At 39.8% G+C, this 13,743-nt stretch overlaps 1 protein-coding gene across 4 annotated transcripts in view; it reads right to left on the bottom strand.

Moving 5' to 3' along the window:
• Positions 1-13,743, bottom strand: part of FRMD4B (FERM domain containing 4B) — a 293,677-nt gene that overhangs the window by 103,239 nt on the left and 176,695 nt on the right. For all 4 annotated transcript variants that reach the window (XM_045529652.1, XM_045529650.1, XM_045529648.1 and 1 more), the window contains 3 exons: positions 10,471-10,536; positions 8,332-8,426; positions 845-937 (listed from right to left, as the gene is read on the bottom strand). In XM_045529652.1, the coding sequence (XP_045385608.1) occupies positions 845-937; positions 8,332-8,426; positions 10,471-10,536 (254 nt within the window). The remainder of the gene's footprint in view (positions 1-844; positions 938-8,331; positions 8,427-10,470; positions 10,537-13,743) is intronic.

Here is a 13,743-nt window from a genome sequence, read left to right as displayed (position 1 = left end):
CAGGCAAAAAAAAATTTATCATGACATTTTCCATCGAATTTAGGATAATAGGGGGAGAGGGCTGGCACATAAGGAAGGGATTTCAGCTCAATTGGTAATATTTTATAGCTTAAGCTAGGTAGAGGAACATGGGTGTTACTACCTATAACACTTAATTTACCTTAGATTGTGAATAATTAATGCTAAAAAAATAGTTCCATCATGGGTCGGCTTTGGGAAATCACTGATTTAGCTGAATGCATCCATTTCAGGATATGGTTTAGTGACTTGCCCAAGCAGAGCTCAGAGAACAAGTCAAGGACTCCTTGTATTATTTTCAGCAGTCTCTCTGCATGCAAACAAAACTCAGATCTCTGCACTGTTAAAATAATTCTTTCTGTGAGCATTTGTTTGCATTTTATCTTCTATTTGAATTAAGGCATGAAACTGTATAAAATTCAATTATTTCCAAGTCTCTAGAAAATATTATTCCTACATAAAATGTAATGGCGTATGTCTGCCATATTTCAAACAATAAAAATACTAAAAATATGTTGAGTGAGGAACACGCTTATGTATGAAAACATCTTACCCATGTTTTTCAGCTTTAAATTGATCTAAGAGGCTTTGAGGAATAAAAGAAGGTGATTCTATTCCCATTTTCAAAGAAAACACTCTCCATAGTATCTATGGTAACTTGGTCCCCAGACCAAGACAGTGGAGAATCTTTCACATGATAATGTTTTGTTAGGTCTTTTCTCTTTTTATTCTCTGATCACCAGAAATGTTAAAAAAGAAAAAAAAGACACAAAACCAAAAACAAATAAATGAAGAGGGGATGCTGGGTGTGTCTATGGATACATACCTCACAGCAAAGTGCAGAATGGCCGGGCCTGGTTTCTTGGGCAAATCATGGTCAAGAACTCGGTGATCTAACTGTAGCCAGTTCTGCTGACCTCTGTGAGAGCAAAGCAAAGGAAAAATCTTAAACAGGAGGCCAGAAAAGCTCAGTAACATACAGTGTTGGCAAAGCTGCAGGGAAACAGTTACTCTCATGTGCTGATGGTCAAAGTATAACCTGTTACAATTGGTAATGAGACCAATTCGGCAATTTCTAGCAAAACTATAAAAGCACCAGACTCTCAACCAGCATTTCCATTTCCAAGAGTATATCACATTTTGCACATATGAAAAATGATCTATATATAAAATCACTCACTGTTGCATCGTTTGTTGTAGCACAAAGGGTGGAAATAACCTCAATGACCAATAGAATATTGTTAAAAAAATAATTTAAAACTGTACAGTGAAATACAATGCAGCCATAAAATAGGCTGGAGAAGCCAGGTGTGGTGGTGTGCACCTATAGTCCCAGCTATTTGGGAGGCTGAGGCAGGAGGATCACTTAAGCCTGGGAGTTTGAGGTTGCAGGGAGCTATGTTCATAACTGTGAATATTCACTGCACTCTAGCTTGGGTAACATAGCAAGACACTGTCTCTTTAAAAAAAAGCTGGAGAGCCTCTTTACAAACTTACTGTGAACAATTTCCAAGATACAACATTAAATGAAAGAGCAAGATGCATAACAATAAGTACAGTATATTGCCATTTTTTAAATTAAAAAAAGAATAGGCTGGGTGTGGTGGCTCATGCCTGTAATCCTAGCACTCTGGGAGGCTGAGGTGGGCGGATCATTTGAGCTCAGGAGTTCAAGACCAGCCTGAGTGAGAGCAAGACCCCGTCTCTACTAAAAATAGAAAGAAATTAGCTGGACAATTAAAAATATATAGAAAAAATTAGCCGAGCCGAGCATGGTGGCTCATGCCTGTAGTCCCAGCTACTCGGGAGGCTGAGGCAGGAGGATTGCTTAAGCCCAGGAGTTTGAGGTTGCTGGGAGCTAGGCTGATGCCACGGCACTCTAGTCCAGGCAACAGAGTGAGACTCTTTTTTTTTTTTAAAAGAATAGACATACATGTGTGCATGTATATATTTAAAATGTTTCTGAGATGAAAAACAAGAAACTGATAACACTGGTTGCCTTTGGAATTAAAAAGCTGGGCAATATTATGTTAAGCTTTACATTTTTATGAAATATGAAATATTTTTGATAGTCAAGAAGGAAGAAATTTCTGGTTTAACAAAACCAAACAGCCACAGATAAGAATACCCACAGCTTTTTAAAAAAGTACAGGCCCAATACTCTCTGGGTGCTATTTCTGTGTCTATATTATGGACTTACAAATATTTAAGTATGTATTTGTCTATTTACTCAAGAGTTGCACCAAGTTCATGAGTATAAACAGTTCTCTCTAGATTTTGACCTCTGAGGCACCAAAAGGATCAATGACACTGTGGATCAGGACAGTTTATGTGGCTTTTCCAAGGTTGTCCAACTAGTCCATCCGTTTTAGACTGTAAATTCCTGGAGGGCACATACCCCATTTGACTTGCTTACATAAAATTCAACTCAAGAACATGCTAATCATGGTGGGGTGTCAAACTGTAACCAAATCTGTAATGGGCCAGAAGACATTTCCCACCCTATTTTGGTCCTTGAGTAAATAATTAAAAAACAAAATCAGAAAATTCTAAGCTGTATTCATTATAAGTAGATAGAAGAAGTGGCCATAAATAATAATAGTAATAATAAAAATAGCTATTCTTTATTGAGCAACTACTCTGTGCCAACCAAGCTGGAACTTTTTATACATTAAAGCTATATTTTACAATAAGTCTGCAAGGAAAGTGGCAGAGTTGAGATTTGAATCCAGGAGTTTCAATAGTGGAGAAAATGAGACACAAGTTAAATCAGCTTTTATAACTTTTGGCTGAGTTTCTGATAACTTACCAATTTCAACACCCGGAAAACTGTGTCTTTGTTTCCATAGTTACAAGATAAACCTTCTGATAACTGTTCCTAGCTTTCCTTGGAGGACTGGTATAAAGATAAATAAGCTGATAAAAGTAACATAAAAGGAGGTTTTTAGAACTATTGCTTTTGTGTGTAAAAATCAAGATGGACTGAAATTAAGAGAATCTTACACATATTTCATCAAGTTTAGGATGCCATTGATTTAAACACATATCCCAATTTCAGAGATGTCCAATGTGTGTCTTAAAATACACAAAATATTGTATAGTATCAGGTCTCAAAAGTTTTCTTATAGAATATGAGACTAATTTTGAATTGTCCTTTATGCTTTCATGCAGGAAAGATATGGCATCATTTAAAAGGCATAATGTATACTTATATGAACTTACATGGCATGATGTCTAAGAATGAATGAAGCAAGTTGTACAATAACATATATAGCATAAACCAATTATGTTTACCACTGAACACAACCAACAACACTATTAAATATGGATGAAAATTTTTAGATATAGTTCTAGAGAGTTATACAGCAAATTGCTAATACTGGTTACCTCTATGGAAGAAAATACACTTGGAGTAGAAAGGTAATCAAAAGGGACTGAACTCAACTATGACATTAAACATTTTTAGAGACTGGGTGTGGTGGCTCATGCCTGTAATCCTAGCACTCTGGGAGGCCAAAGTGGGAGGATCACTTGAGGTCAGGAGTTCGAGACCAGCCTGAGCAAGCGGGAGACCTTATCTCTACCAAAAATAGAAAAAATTAGCCAGGCTCAGGAGGCTGAGGCAGAAGTATTGCTTGAGCCCAGGAGTTGGAGGCTGCAGTGAGCTGTGATGACACCACTGCACTCTACCCGGGGCAACAGAGTGAGACTATCTCAAAAAAAAAAAAAAAAAAAACCCATATGGGTATGAAATGTTTTTATAAGAAGATATTCATGTATGTATAATATAAGATAATTTTTTTTAAAAAAAGGATAAATTATAAATTAGATTTTAAAAATCCATCCACAATCTTACTAACAGGAAAAAGCCTAGAAGAATTTTATAAAAAATGAAAATTACCCATAATGCTACCATTGAGATATAATCAAGGTTACTTATTGCCTATAACCTGCTTTTCTCCATCAGAAAGACAATAGCTCTAACCAATACCTTGAAAAGACAGTCATACCCACCCATATCAGGCTGTGCAGACCAGCCATAAAGAGAGTTTTTTTTCGGCTAGAATTATACCAGTGGAGGCCCACTGTCTCAGGACCATCGGAAGGGAAGGTGATAGAAAGTCACAGCTGTGTTGTAAAGCCTATTTTTTATTCCTTCACAAAAATAAGCCAAAAGCTTATTCAGTAAAGCTTCTCAAAACATGGGAAGGAAGGAAAAAAAAAATGAGCAGGGTGAAGGGATGGAAACCATGATGGTGCCCTGAAGGGCTGCTGCCTCAGGAGGGCCGTGACTGCCCTCTAGGGGAGAAAGCCTCACCCTGCATGCAGAACTCCACAAGGCACTAACCAGTGTCATCTCAGGAACTCCACCCCTCTCCCTCTAACCCCACCCTGATTTTGTTTTGGTTGGCTATCATCACTACTTTTTTTTATTATGTAACTGCAGTCTATTTTTCCATTTCTCTTCTTGGTCTGTGAATGAGGGTATAGACAATAGCTAGTGTCACTGACAAAATGTCCCCTTCCGCTTTGCCTTACTCTATTTAAAGACACCCACCAAAAGTAAAAGGTGAATGTGGCATCTAGGCTGGAAAAGGCTATTCCGACAGCATCCTGGGAAGAATCCGACTTGGTGATTTTATGAGGAGGGGATGGAGGAGGGGACAAGTGCTGAAAGAAAATGCATTCTAAAAATATTACCAGACACAGAAAAAGAACGAGGCTTGCGACCAAGACATTCCAAGGAGACACCCTTAGACACAAGCAATTTTCCAGGCCTGTTCCCCAGAAAGGTGGAAATGGCCAGTTTCCATGCCCCCTCCCCAAAAGCCCAGCTCATACTTCTTCTGAAAATAAACACTGCCAGACTCAGAAGACAGCTTCTCAAACTGGTCATAATTCAAAACAAGACTCTGATGTCCCTTGCAGGGGAGTGCACAGAGGACATTCTGGAGCCAGGGTTCTTGGAAAGACTGTGACTACTGACTGGCACAGCCAAAGGGGATAACTGGGGAAGAGGGCTGGCGTGAGCCATTCTCTTCCCAATATAGTTTTGAGAAAGAAATCTCAGGGCAGATGAGGAGGAGGGTGGCCCAAGTCATTGGAGGAAGTCATTCATATTATTCCTTTTCTTTCTGAAGAGTTCTTACTGTCTGGAAGCCTTGCTTATGCACTGTCTGGTTTATGCTTAACTGAGCTCGGAGCTTTTCCAGAAGCCTTCCATGTGGCCAGGAGCCTCTTTTCCAGCCTGCCATGGACCTTGCAGCCTCAGGAAGCTCTGACACTGCAGTCATAAGTCATGATCCTTCCCTGTATACCATTCTTCAGTGGCCTGGCGGTGTCTTCCCCGTCTATGTGACGCACAGAGCTCACCTGTGATCTTGTCCCCATGATCAGACCAGTGTCTTCACCCTTGGGCAAATGTACCTTGTTCGTTACTATGTCCATGCATTTGCCCACAAAATAACTCTCATCTGGAGTGCCATCTCCTCTCCCCTCTATCTAAAGCCTACCTGCCCTGCCAGGCCCAATTTTAATTATCTTCCTGTGTGAAGCCCACTCTAGCCTCCTTCAGCTACTTCTGAACACTCTCTTACTGCCACGGCTATGAACAACAGCATGATAGCTCCCTTGTATTGTGGGCCTGTGCTATCCACTCTGCATATCTTACCTGATACGCTATTTAATACTAGCGTCCTCTTACAGGTGCCTTATGTGGTACTTACTATATAGGTACTATTATTATGGCCAGTGTATACATGAGAAAACTTGAGTGTCAGAGATGTTAAGTAACTGGCCTAAGGTCACACAGCTACCAAGATTCCATGATACCTGCCGCTGCCTCCCTGTCTACCCTAATCTTGTACCACTCTGCTTCTTACTCTCTAGGCACAAATTGGCTGTGTTTTTTCTTTTGGAAAAAACAAACCAAAACAAACCATAAAAGTCAAGCTGAGCCTCACCAGGACTTTTGCACTGGCTTTTACTTGGACTGTCTCCCCAATCTTTCACAGAACTGGGTCTTGCTTTCCATTACATGTCACTTCCTAGACGCCGTCCTGGCCCACCCTGTCTAAACCTGCCCTCAGCTTTTCTTGATCATGGCTTCATATTTTATGTTCTTCAATACATGTATAATTTCTGGTATGTTCTCATTTATCTATTGGTTTACTCATGCTAGACTCTACCATTACCATATAGGCTCCAGGAGGGAAAGAACCTTGTCTGGGTTGCTCACTGCTGATTCCCCGGGACTAGAACTTGGCATTGGGCAGGCACTCAAGAAATATTTTTGTTAAGTGAATAAATTACTCCAATATTCATGCTGTTAACCTCTATGCTATGTGATCTCTCCCTAAATTATAGTGCTTGTAGCAGTTACAATTTATGCCATACAAATTAGGCAGTATGTACTTATGGTTTTATGTCTTATACTGTTTGCTATTATTTCATTCACATTCAGATTCAGCCTCCGTGTGTGTTCGTGTTCACTCACTCATTCACATCAACTGGTTCTGGCTTTCCCCTTGCAGTCAGCGGACAACTGCGCTTCCCATTTCATCCAGCAGAGGACAGATCATAGGGGACTCTCTCCAATAGTAGCTGCTGAGTGAACAGATACTTTTGTGATTCAGAGGGGGAGATGTCCAGTGAACTCTTTTCTGCTTTGCTGAACCCTCTTTAGGAAACGTCCTGAGTCCAGAATCAAAATGTTCAGGTTTCTCTATGTCTTCTGACAATTTCGATGCCTGTTTCTTACCCAGTCCGTGTCCTGTGCCTGCTGGCGTTTCCTGGAGGCCCTGGGCTCAAGGCCCACCCAGGCTGGAAGGAATCAGAAGCCACAAGGTGTTAAAAATAATTAACTCCTTCTTGAGATTGTTTTCCACCTGGTTAAACTGAAGAACTAAAACAAACACTTAACTTGGGAGTGTTATGGAAAGAAGGCTGGGTGGCTGGCCAACATATTTTGTGTCTGGAACACATTTTCTTGAATTTTAATATTTAAGGAACTCTTTGGAAATTATCTCCAGAAAGGGGAAGGATTTCTCTGGTAATGCATTGGGCTGCATATAATGTAGGCAAATTGGGTTCCCATAAAAGAGACAGACAGACTCTCTCTCTCTCTCTTTCTCTCTTTCTCTCACACACAAAAAAGAGCAAGGCGCTAGTAAGTCCAAATACATTCACTTACATAGACTTTTAAATTCCCATGTATTTGTGGTTATATACCTGCCTCATTTCGGAGACAATTTATATTGTTGATAAATATATATACTATCCAATCACTTAGCATAAAACATGAAAGGAAAAGAAAAAAAAAGAAAAAGATAGTAACAAGGTGACATAAAATGGACCTAAGTGGCAGTGAAAAAGTTCATTCCATATTAAACTATATATATATTTTTAAATTTAATTAATTTTTATTTTATTTTTTTGAGCCAGAATCTCACTCTGTCACCCGGGCTACAGTGCTGTGGTGTCAGTCTAGCTCACTGCAACCTCAAACTCCTGGGCTCAAGCGATCATCCTGCCTCAGCCTCCTGAGGAGCTGGGACTACAGCATGCACCACCATGCCCAACTAATTTTTTCTATTTTTAGTGGAGATGGGGTCTCGCTCTTGCTCAGGCTGGTCTCAAACTCTTGAGCTCAAGTGATCCTTGTACCTCGGCCTCCCGAGTGCCAGGATTACAGGCGTGAGCCACCACGCCCAGCTAATTTGTTCTATTTTTAGTGGAGATGGGGTCTTGCTTTTGCTCAGGCTGGTCTCCAATTCCTGAGCTCAAGCAATCCTCTGGCCTCAGCCTCCCAGAGTGCTAGGAGTACAGGCGTGAGCCACTGCACCCAGCCAATATATACATACTTTCGAGTGAGTCACAAATTTGCCTTTTAAGTTTTCTTCCTACCAACAGCAAAATGTTAATTCAGTTTCAAGATATGAGTGAATAACAACCTGGTATTTCCTATCAGGGACACATCAGCTAAATTAGCAAGCACAACTCAGTCAAAGATGTGTGAAAGACAATAACAAACTCATTATAAAATTTTCTAAAACAATATTTTGAGATCCTAAAAAGGTCAATATTTTTTTCTTCTTCCTTTGAAATAATCTTAAAAGAAAAATCCTATATTAAAAAACTTTTAAATAAGCAAGACATATTCTAATTCTTATAGTATTTTTTTTCCCCAAGAAGTATTCTTGGGTAAGTATTTCCCAAGAAGTATTTTTTTTCTAAGAAGTATTTTTTCATGGATGACAGCAAGTAGGTAGTCCAGGCAAATGATAAAGAAATGAAAACGATTAAAACACTTACGAGTCATCTATAAACGTTATTCCAAAGTACTCCTTTTCTTTCAGGTTGAAATGTGAAGCCACGAGGTCCAGCAACTCTCTTGATAAAAGTTTGGGCTGTCAAAATAAAAATCTGGTTAGAAACAATTTGGTTGCACCTCTCTGTCCATTGCTAAATAGTTTAAAGAAGCTTTTGTTTGTTTGTTTTGAAATACCTGCCCCCATTTGTTGATTAGGTTGATTTGCTATGGACCATTCTGTAAGAGTTGTGGGAAAGAGGGAAGATGGAAATAGGAATATCAATGAGATCATCATTTTCATGTATTTGAAATTCACTTGAGTACCTTACTTTTTTCCTTTAAGGTAGCAGTGTGCTTACTGGTATGTTGCTGTTTTGTAAAAAGTCTTTTATATGTAGCATGATGCTAGTGCCTAAGACAAAGAATATTAAACATCTCACTGCCTGGTTATCTGTGATACTATAAAAGATTGTACGTCATGCCTGTATTCCCAGCATTTTGGGAGGCAAAGGTGGGAGGATCACTTGAGGCCAGGAGTTCAAGACCAGCCTGGGCAACATAGCAAGACCGTGTCTCTAAAAAAAAAAAAAATTGTATTAATAGAATGATCACTTGATGGTGACCACCAGCTGAAGAAGCTCAAGACCTGAGGCTGAGGCCACAAAGAGAACAATCAAACAAATAATAGTAATTACCACTTGTGCTGAACTCATATCCATGATCTCACTATCTCTTTATAATGAGCCTGTGAGATAGGGTTTTTTAATTTCCATTTTATAGATGAGTCAGCCAAGGCCAAGAGAGCTAAGCACCTCACTGGATATTACACTGTTGGTAAGAGCAGGGATTGGAACTTTTAGTTCTGTCGCATTCCAAAGCCTGAGCTTTTCCTTTCTCCCTAAGGATGAAGTAAGTGTACTCATTCTGCACATTATCATCAACAGTATTTACTGAGCCCCTAGGTAGAGGAAGGATCTAATCTAGGAGCTTTTGGGAAACACTGGGCCTGGTGGGGAGAAGCATGGCTTGGAACCAGCCAGAATGTCTGCAGTGATAACTGATGCTGGATTTTTAGAGGTACTGGGGAAGGCAAGCGGGGATTGCAGGAGGGCACTCTACATGGATTCTTTTTGAACTTTGACCCAAACAGTTTAGGGTACACTATGACGGTTTGAAGGTGGGATGTTTCCTCTTGGAAAAGAAAAGATGCACATGACTTAAAGAAGAAAAGAAAGAAAAGAAACAGGCAGAAATCTAGACTAAAAGGTCCACTTTGGTGAAACTACTGTTGACTGTACTATTTTGACTCAAATTGAAGCCTAGGAATAGTGGGCTAGGACAAGCTTTGGAAGGGAAGAGAATTTAGGTTTGGTCAGAAGAGGGAATTCTAGCCTAGCTGTGGGTGTGGTCTGTCTGCGGGGACTTCTACAATTTCTCAAGACTCTTGGTCCAGAGTGTTGGTTGAGTACAAAGAGAAGTATCAACAATTAAGATATGATCACTCATATAGTGCCATATATGTTACAAAGACATTTCACTCACATATATAATCTAGCTTGATTTTAACCCTAATTCTGCGATGAAGACTAGGTTGTCTTAATCCTAGTTTTTAACTTGCACAATGCCATGTAGCTGGAAAGTGGCAGAAGGCAGATTTTCACCTCACAAAAACTCTTCCAGGGAAGTATTATGATTCTCATTTTACCATAAAGAGGGCCAGAGAAGTAAAGTCATTTGCCCAGGGTCACACAGCTACTGAGTGTCAAGCTGAGGTTGGAACACGCGTGTCTCTAAAACCATGTCATCAGGCTAAAACTACTCTTACGAATAGACCAAGTTTTTCTGACTTTGAAGCTTCTTCCCCACCCCACCACCCTCAATCAATCTTGAGTCACTGGCTTTGAGGCACAGATAAGGGAACAGCCTGAACACAGACCATGGGGCTCAGAGAGGCAACAAGGATGGGGTATCCCTGAGTGTGCAATACCTACATGGGGAAAACCTACTTGGGCAACACCTATCTGTATAACACTTACTTGTGCAATACCTACCTATACAAAACCTACCTGGGAAACAACTACCTGTTCAAAACCTACCTGTGAAAAACCTACCTGGACAACATCTACCTGGACAATGCCTACCTGAACCAGCAGCTCCAGTCTCCTGTCATCCAGGAGGTGCACCTGGCAGTGCCTGCCTTCTGTCATCTGTGGGGACAAGACAGCAAGAGTGGTGTCAGGGACAGGGCTGGCAAGCAAACCCTAGAACTCGTTGTATCATTGGGATACGTTCAGCCTAAAAATGGCTTCAGTGGAGCTAATCAACAGGTTTGGTCAGAAACAGATTTATTATATGACATTAATTTGGATTTAAAAGAAGAAAAGAACAGAAAACAAAGGCTGGTCAATATATTTAAAAATAATGCCTATACACCATACCAAGTTCAAACAATACATACAAGATTATATTATGAAAAGTAGGTCTTCCCAGAGTATACCACGATATTTTTCCTTGAATCAATGTATTATTTTTCAAATGAAAATTCCTTTCTTCATTGCTGTGTTTTAATAAATACAATACACTCATTATTATGAGAAGAAAAACATACACTGAAATTAAAGTGGAAAGTCTCTCTGGGTGTGGTGGTGCATGACTATAGTTCCAGCTACTTGGGAGGCTGAGGTGGGAGGATCACTTGAGCCCAGGAATTCAAGGTTGCAGGGCGCTATGATCACATCTGTGAATAACCACTGCACCCCAGCATGGGCAAGATAGCAAGACTCTGTCTCAAAAAAAAGAAAGAAAGAGAAAGGTTTCCATTTTGGAAACTGTTGCCCTTTGACTTCCTTGTTAGTATATATCACCACTATAGTTAAAAACAGTTAAGATACATAATTAAGAATAGTTCAATGTATAAATTTTCAATTATATTTAATTTTTTATCACTTAACATTGCAATACTGGGAAATACTCTTTGTAAAATATTTAAACAATGCACAGAATGCCAAGATCCCCCTTGATTAACTCATTCTTCAACCCATTTTATCTGCATAAATCACCATCTTGTCAGTTTGAGAGGAATCCTCACAAACTGCTTTTATATGTATTTTCAAATACATGTGTACATATTAAAAATATTTTCATATGACATATTTTACTTTAATACATATTATACCAAACATATTGTTCTACAGATCAAGTACTCTTGATATTTCTTGTGTGTAACTCTCCAGAAATTTAATACATACATAAGTGTGTATATGTGTGTATATTTGTGTATGCATACATATATTTTTTTCTTTTTCAATTCAAGTATGAGTAGGACTATGCTACACTCACTGTTTTCACTATTGGTTTTTTAATTCAGTGTTTCTTGGAGAGCTTTCCAGTGTCAGCACATATAAATGGAGCTCATTTTTTTTTATAGGTTCTATAGTATCCAATCATCCTGTGGATATATGATAATTTAATGAGTCTCCTGTTGAGAAACACTTAGGTTGCCTCCAGTCTTTTGCTATACAAGCAAGGCCACCACGAACTTTTGCACATCTGGCTTTGTCCATGAATGTGGAATTGCTGGGTCACTTTTGAAAAGCAGGGGCAGCATTTTGTCTCTCAGCTGTTCCACAAAACTTATATAAGACATGGAAATATGTAGAAACCAGCTGCATAGAAACCCAGGTTTTTTTTTTTTTTTTTTTTTGAGACAGAGTCTCACTCTGTTGCCTGGGCTAGAGTGCCATGGCATCAGCCTAGCTCACAGCAACCTCAAACTCCTGGGCTTAAGTGATCCTACTGCCTCAGCCTCTTGAGTAGCTAGGACTACAGGCATGCACCACCATGCCCGGCTAATTTTTTCTATATATATTTTTAGTTGTCCATATAATTTCTTTCTATTTTTAGTAGAGACGGGGTCTCACTCTTGCTCAGGCTGGTCTTGAACTCCTGAGCTCAAATGATCCACCCGCCTTGGCCTCCCAGAGTGCTAGGATTACAGGCGTGAGCCACCTCGCCCGGCTAGAAACCCAGTTTTAAAAGAAATAGCCTCTATTACTGAGCACCAACTGTGTACTCAGCATTGCACTAGGTGTTTTATACAATTTCTGAGCTGCACAGTTACCTTCTGGGGTTGGTATTATTATCCTCATTTAACAGATGAGGAAATTAAGGCTTGGAAGTAGGATATGTAACCTGTTTTCAATGTGAAAAATACTAATTATTACACTTATTGCTCTAAGAGTCTAAAAACTAGCTCAGCTGGTTGGATCATGGCATTCTCGAGATGTGGGCCACAGGAACCACTGAAGTGGTGCTAAGAGGTCAGTGAGAGTAAAGCAAACTTTACTTTGTCCCATGGCCACAATTATTTTCTTACCTCTGCAAAACCAGGGTCAAATACACACCTTGAGTGGCAAGGAGAAAAGGAACAAACCTTTGCTAGTTCATGGCACTGAGTTGGGCACTTTATGTATTTTACCTCGTTAAAGTGCTACAAAAATCCACGACATGGCAACATCCCCATTTTACAGCCGAGGAATCAAGGTGCTGGGTTTATGGTAATTTATTCAGTTACTTGGGCAAGAAAAAAAGCCAAGTCAAGATCTGAATTAAGGTCTAACTAAAAAAAGAAAAAAGGTCATTTTCCCCCCTACTTTTACATACTACAGGAAGAAATAAATAAGAGGGAAATTAAATGTGTCAGTTTAAATCATTTTACTTCTTTGGTAAAACAACTCACCAAAGCCAGCCCCAAGTGCAGAAAGATATAATAAAACCATGCTCAAAAGATCACACAATATGAATCCGTTAAGGAATATGTCATAACTCATAAAATATTTCAAGCTACTCTGTTGTTCCATAATCCAAATAAATTTATTTCTTGACTTTTAAAAAGCTTCTTCTTCTTTTTTTTTTTTTTTTTTTGCCTTTCCACTTTGCTTTGATGCTCTCTTGGACTAGTCTACATTTCTTTTGTCAACACATAATTTTATTCTAGAATATTGAACAGTAAATGTCTTTCGGGGTGTCTAATCGTCTCATGACAAACCTGGGCAGCGGTGGCCATGTTTGTACAACTTGGTCCCGCCCCCTTGGCCTCAGTTGATTAGATCAGGGACAGACACCTGACCTAAGCTGGGCCAATCAGAACCTCAGTCCAGGGAATCTGGAATCGCATCTGAGAAGATGAAAACTTGGTTGCTGCAGGGTAGCCACTGTCTAATGCGTGTGGAGAAAGGAAAGGCATCTGCAGAGAGTATGAAGGGGACTGTAAGGCTGGTGGCAGGCACCCCTCCCCTCGCTAATGGACAAAGAAGAAGCCCACGACACCTGCCAAGGACAATGCCTGCAAGGCCCAGCTAAGTTAAAGGATGACCACACCTGGATGGTTACCCTGATAAGAGTCTCGGTTCCTG

Source organism: Lemur catta, chromosome 18 (genome assembly GCF_020740605.2).
Source record: "Lemur catta isolate mLemCat1 chromosome 18, mLemCat1.pri, whole genome shotgun sequence".
NCBI classification, from domain to species: Eukaryota; Metazoa; Chordata; class Mammalia; order Primates; family Lemuridae; genus Lemur; species Lemur catta.
Note: the sequence above shows the minus strand (reverse complement) of the source record. Positions and strands in the feature narration are given on the sequence as shown.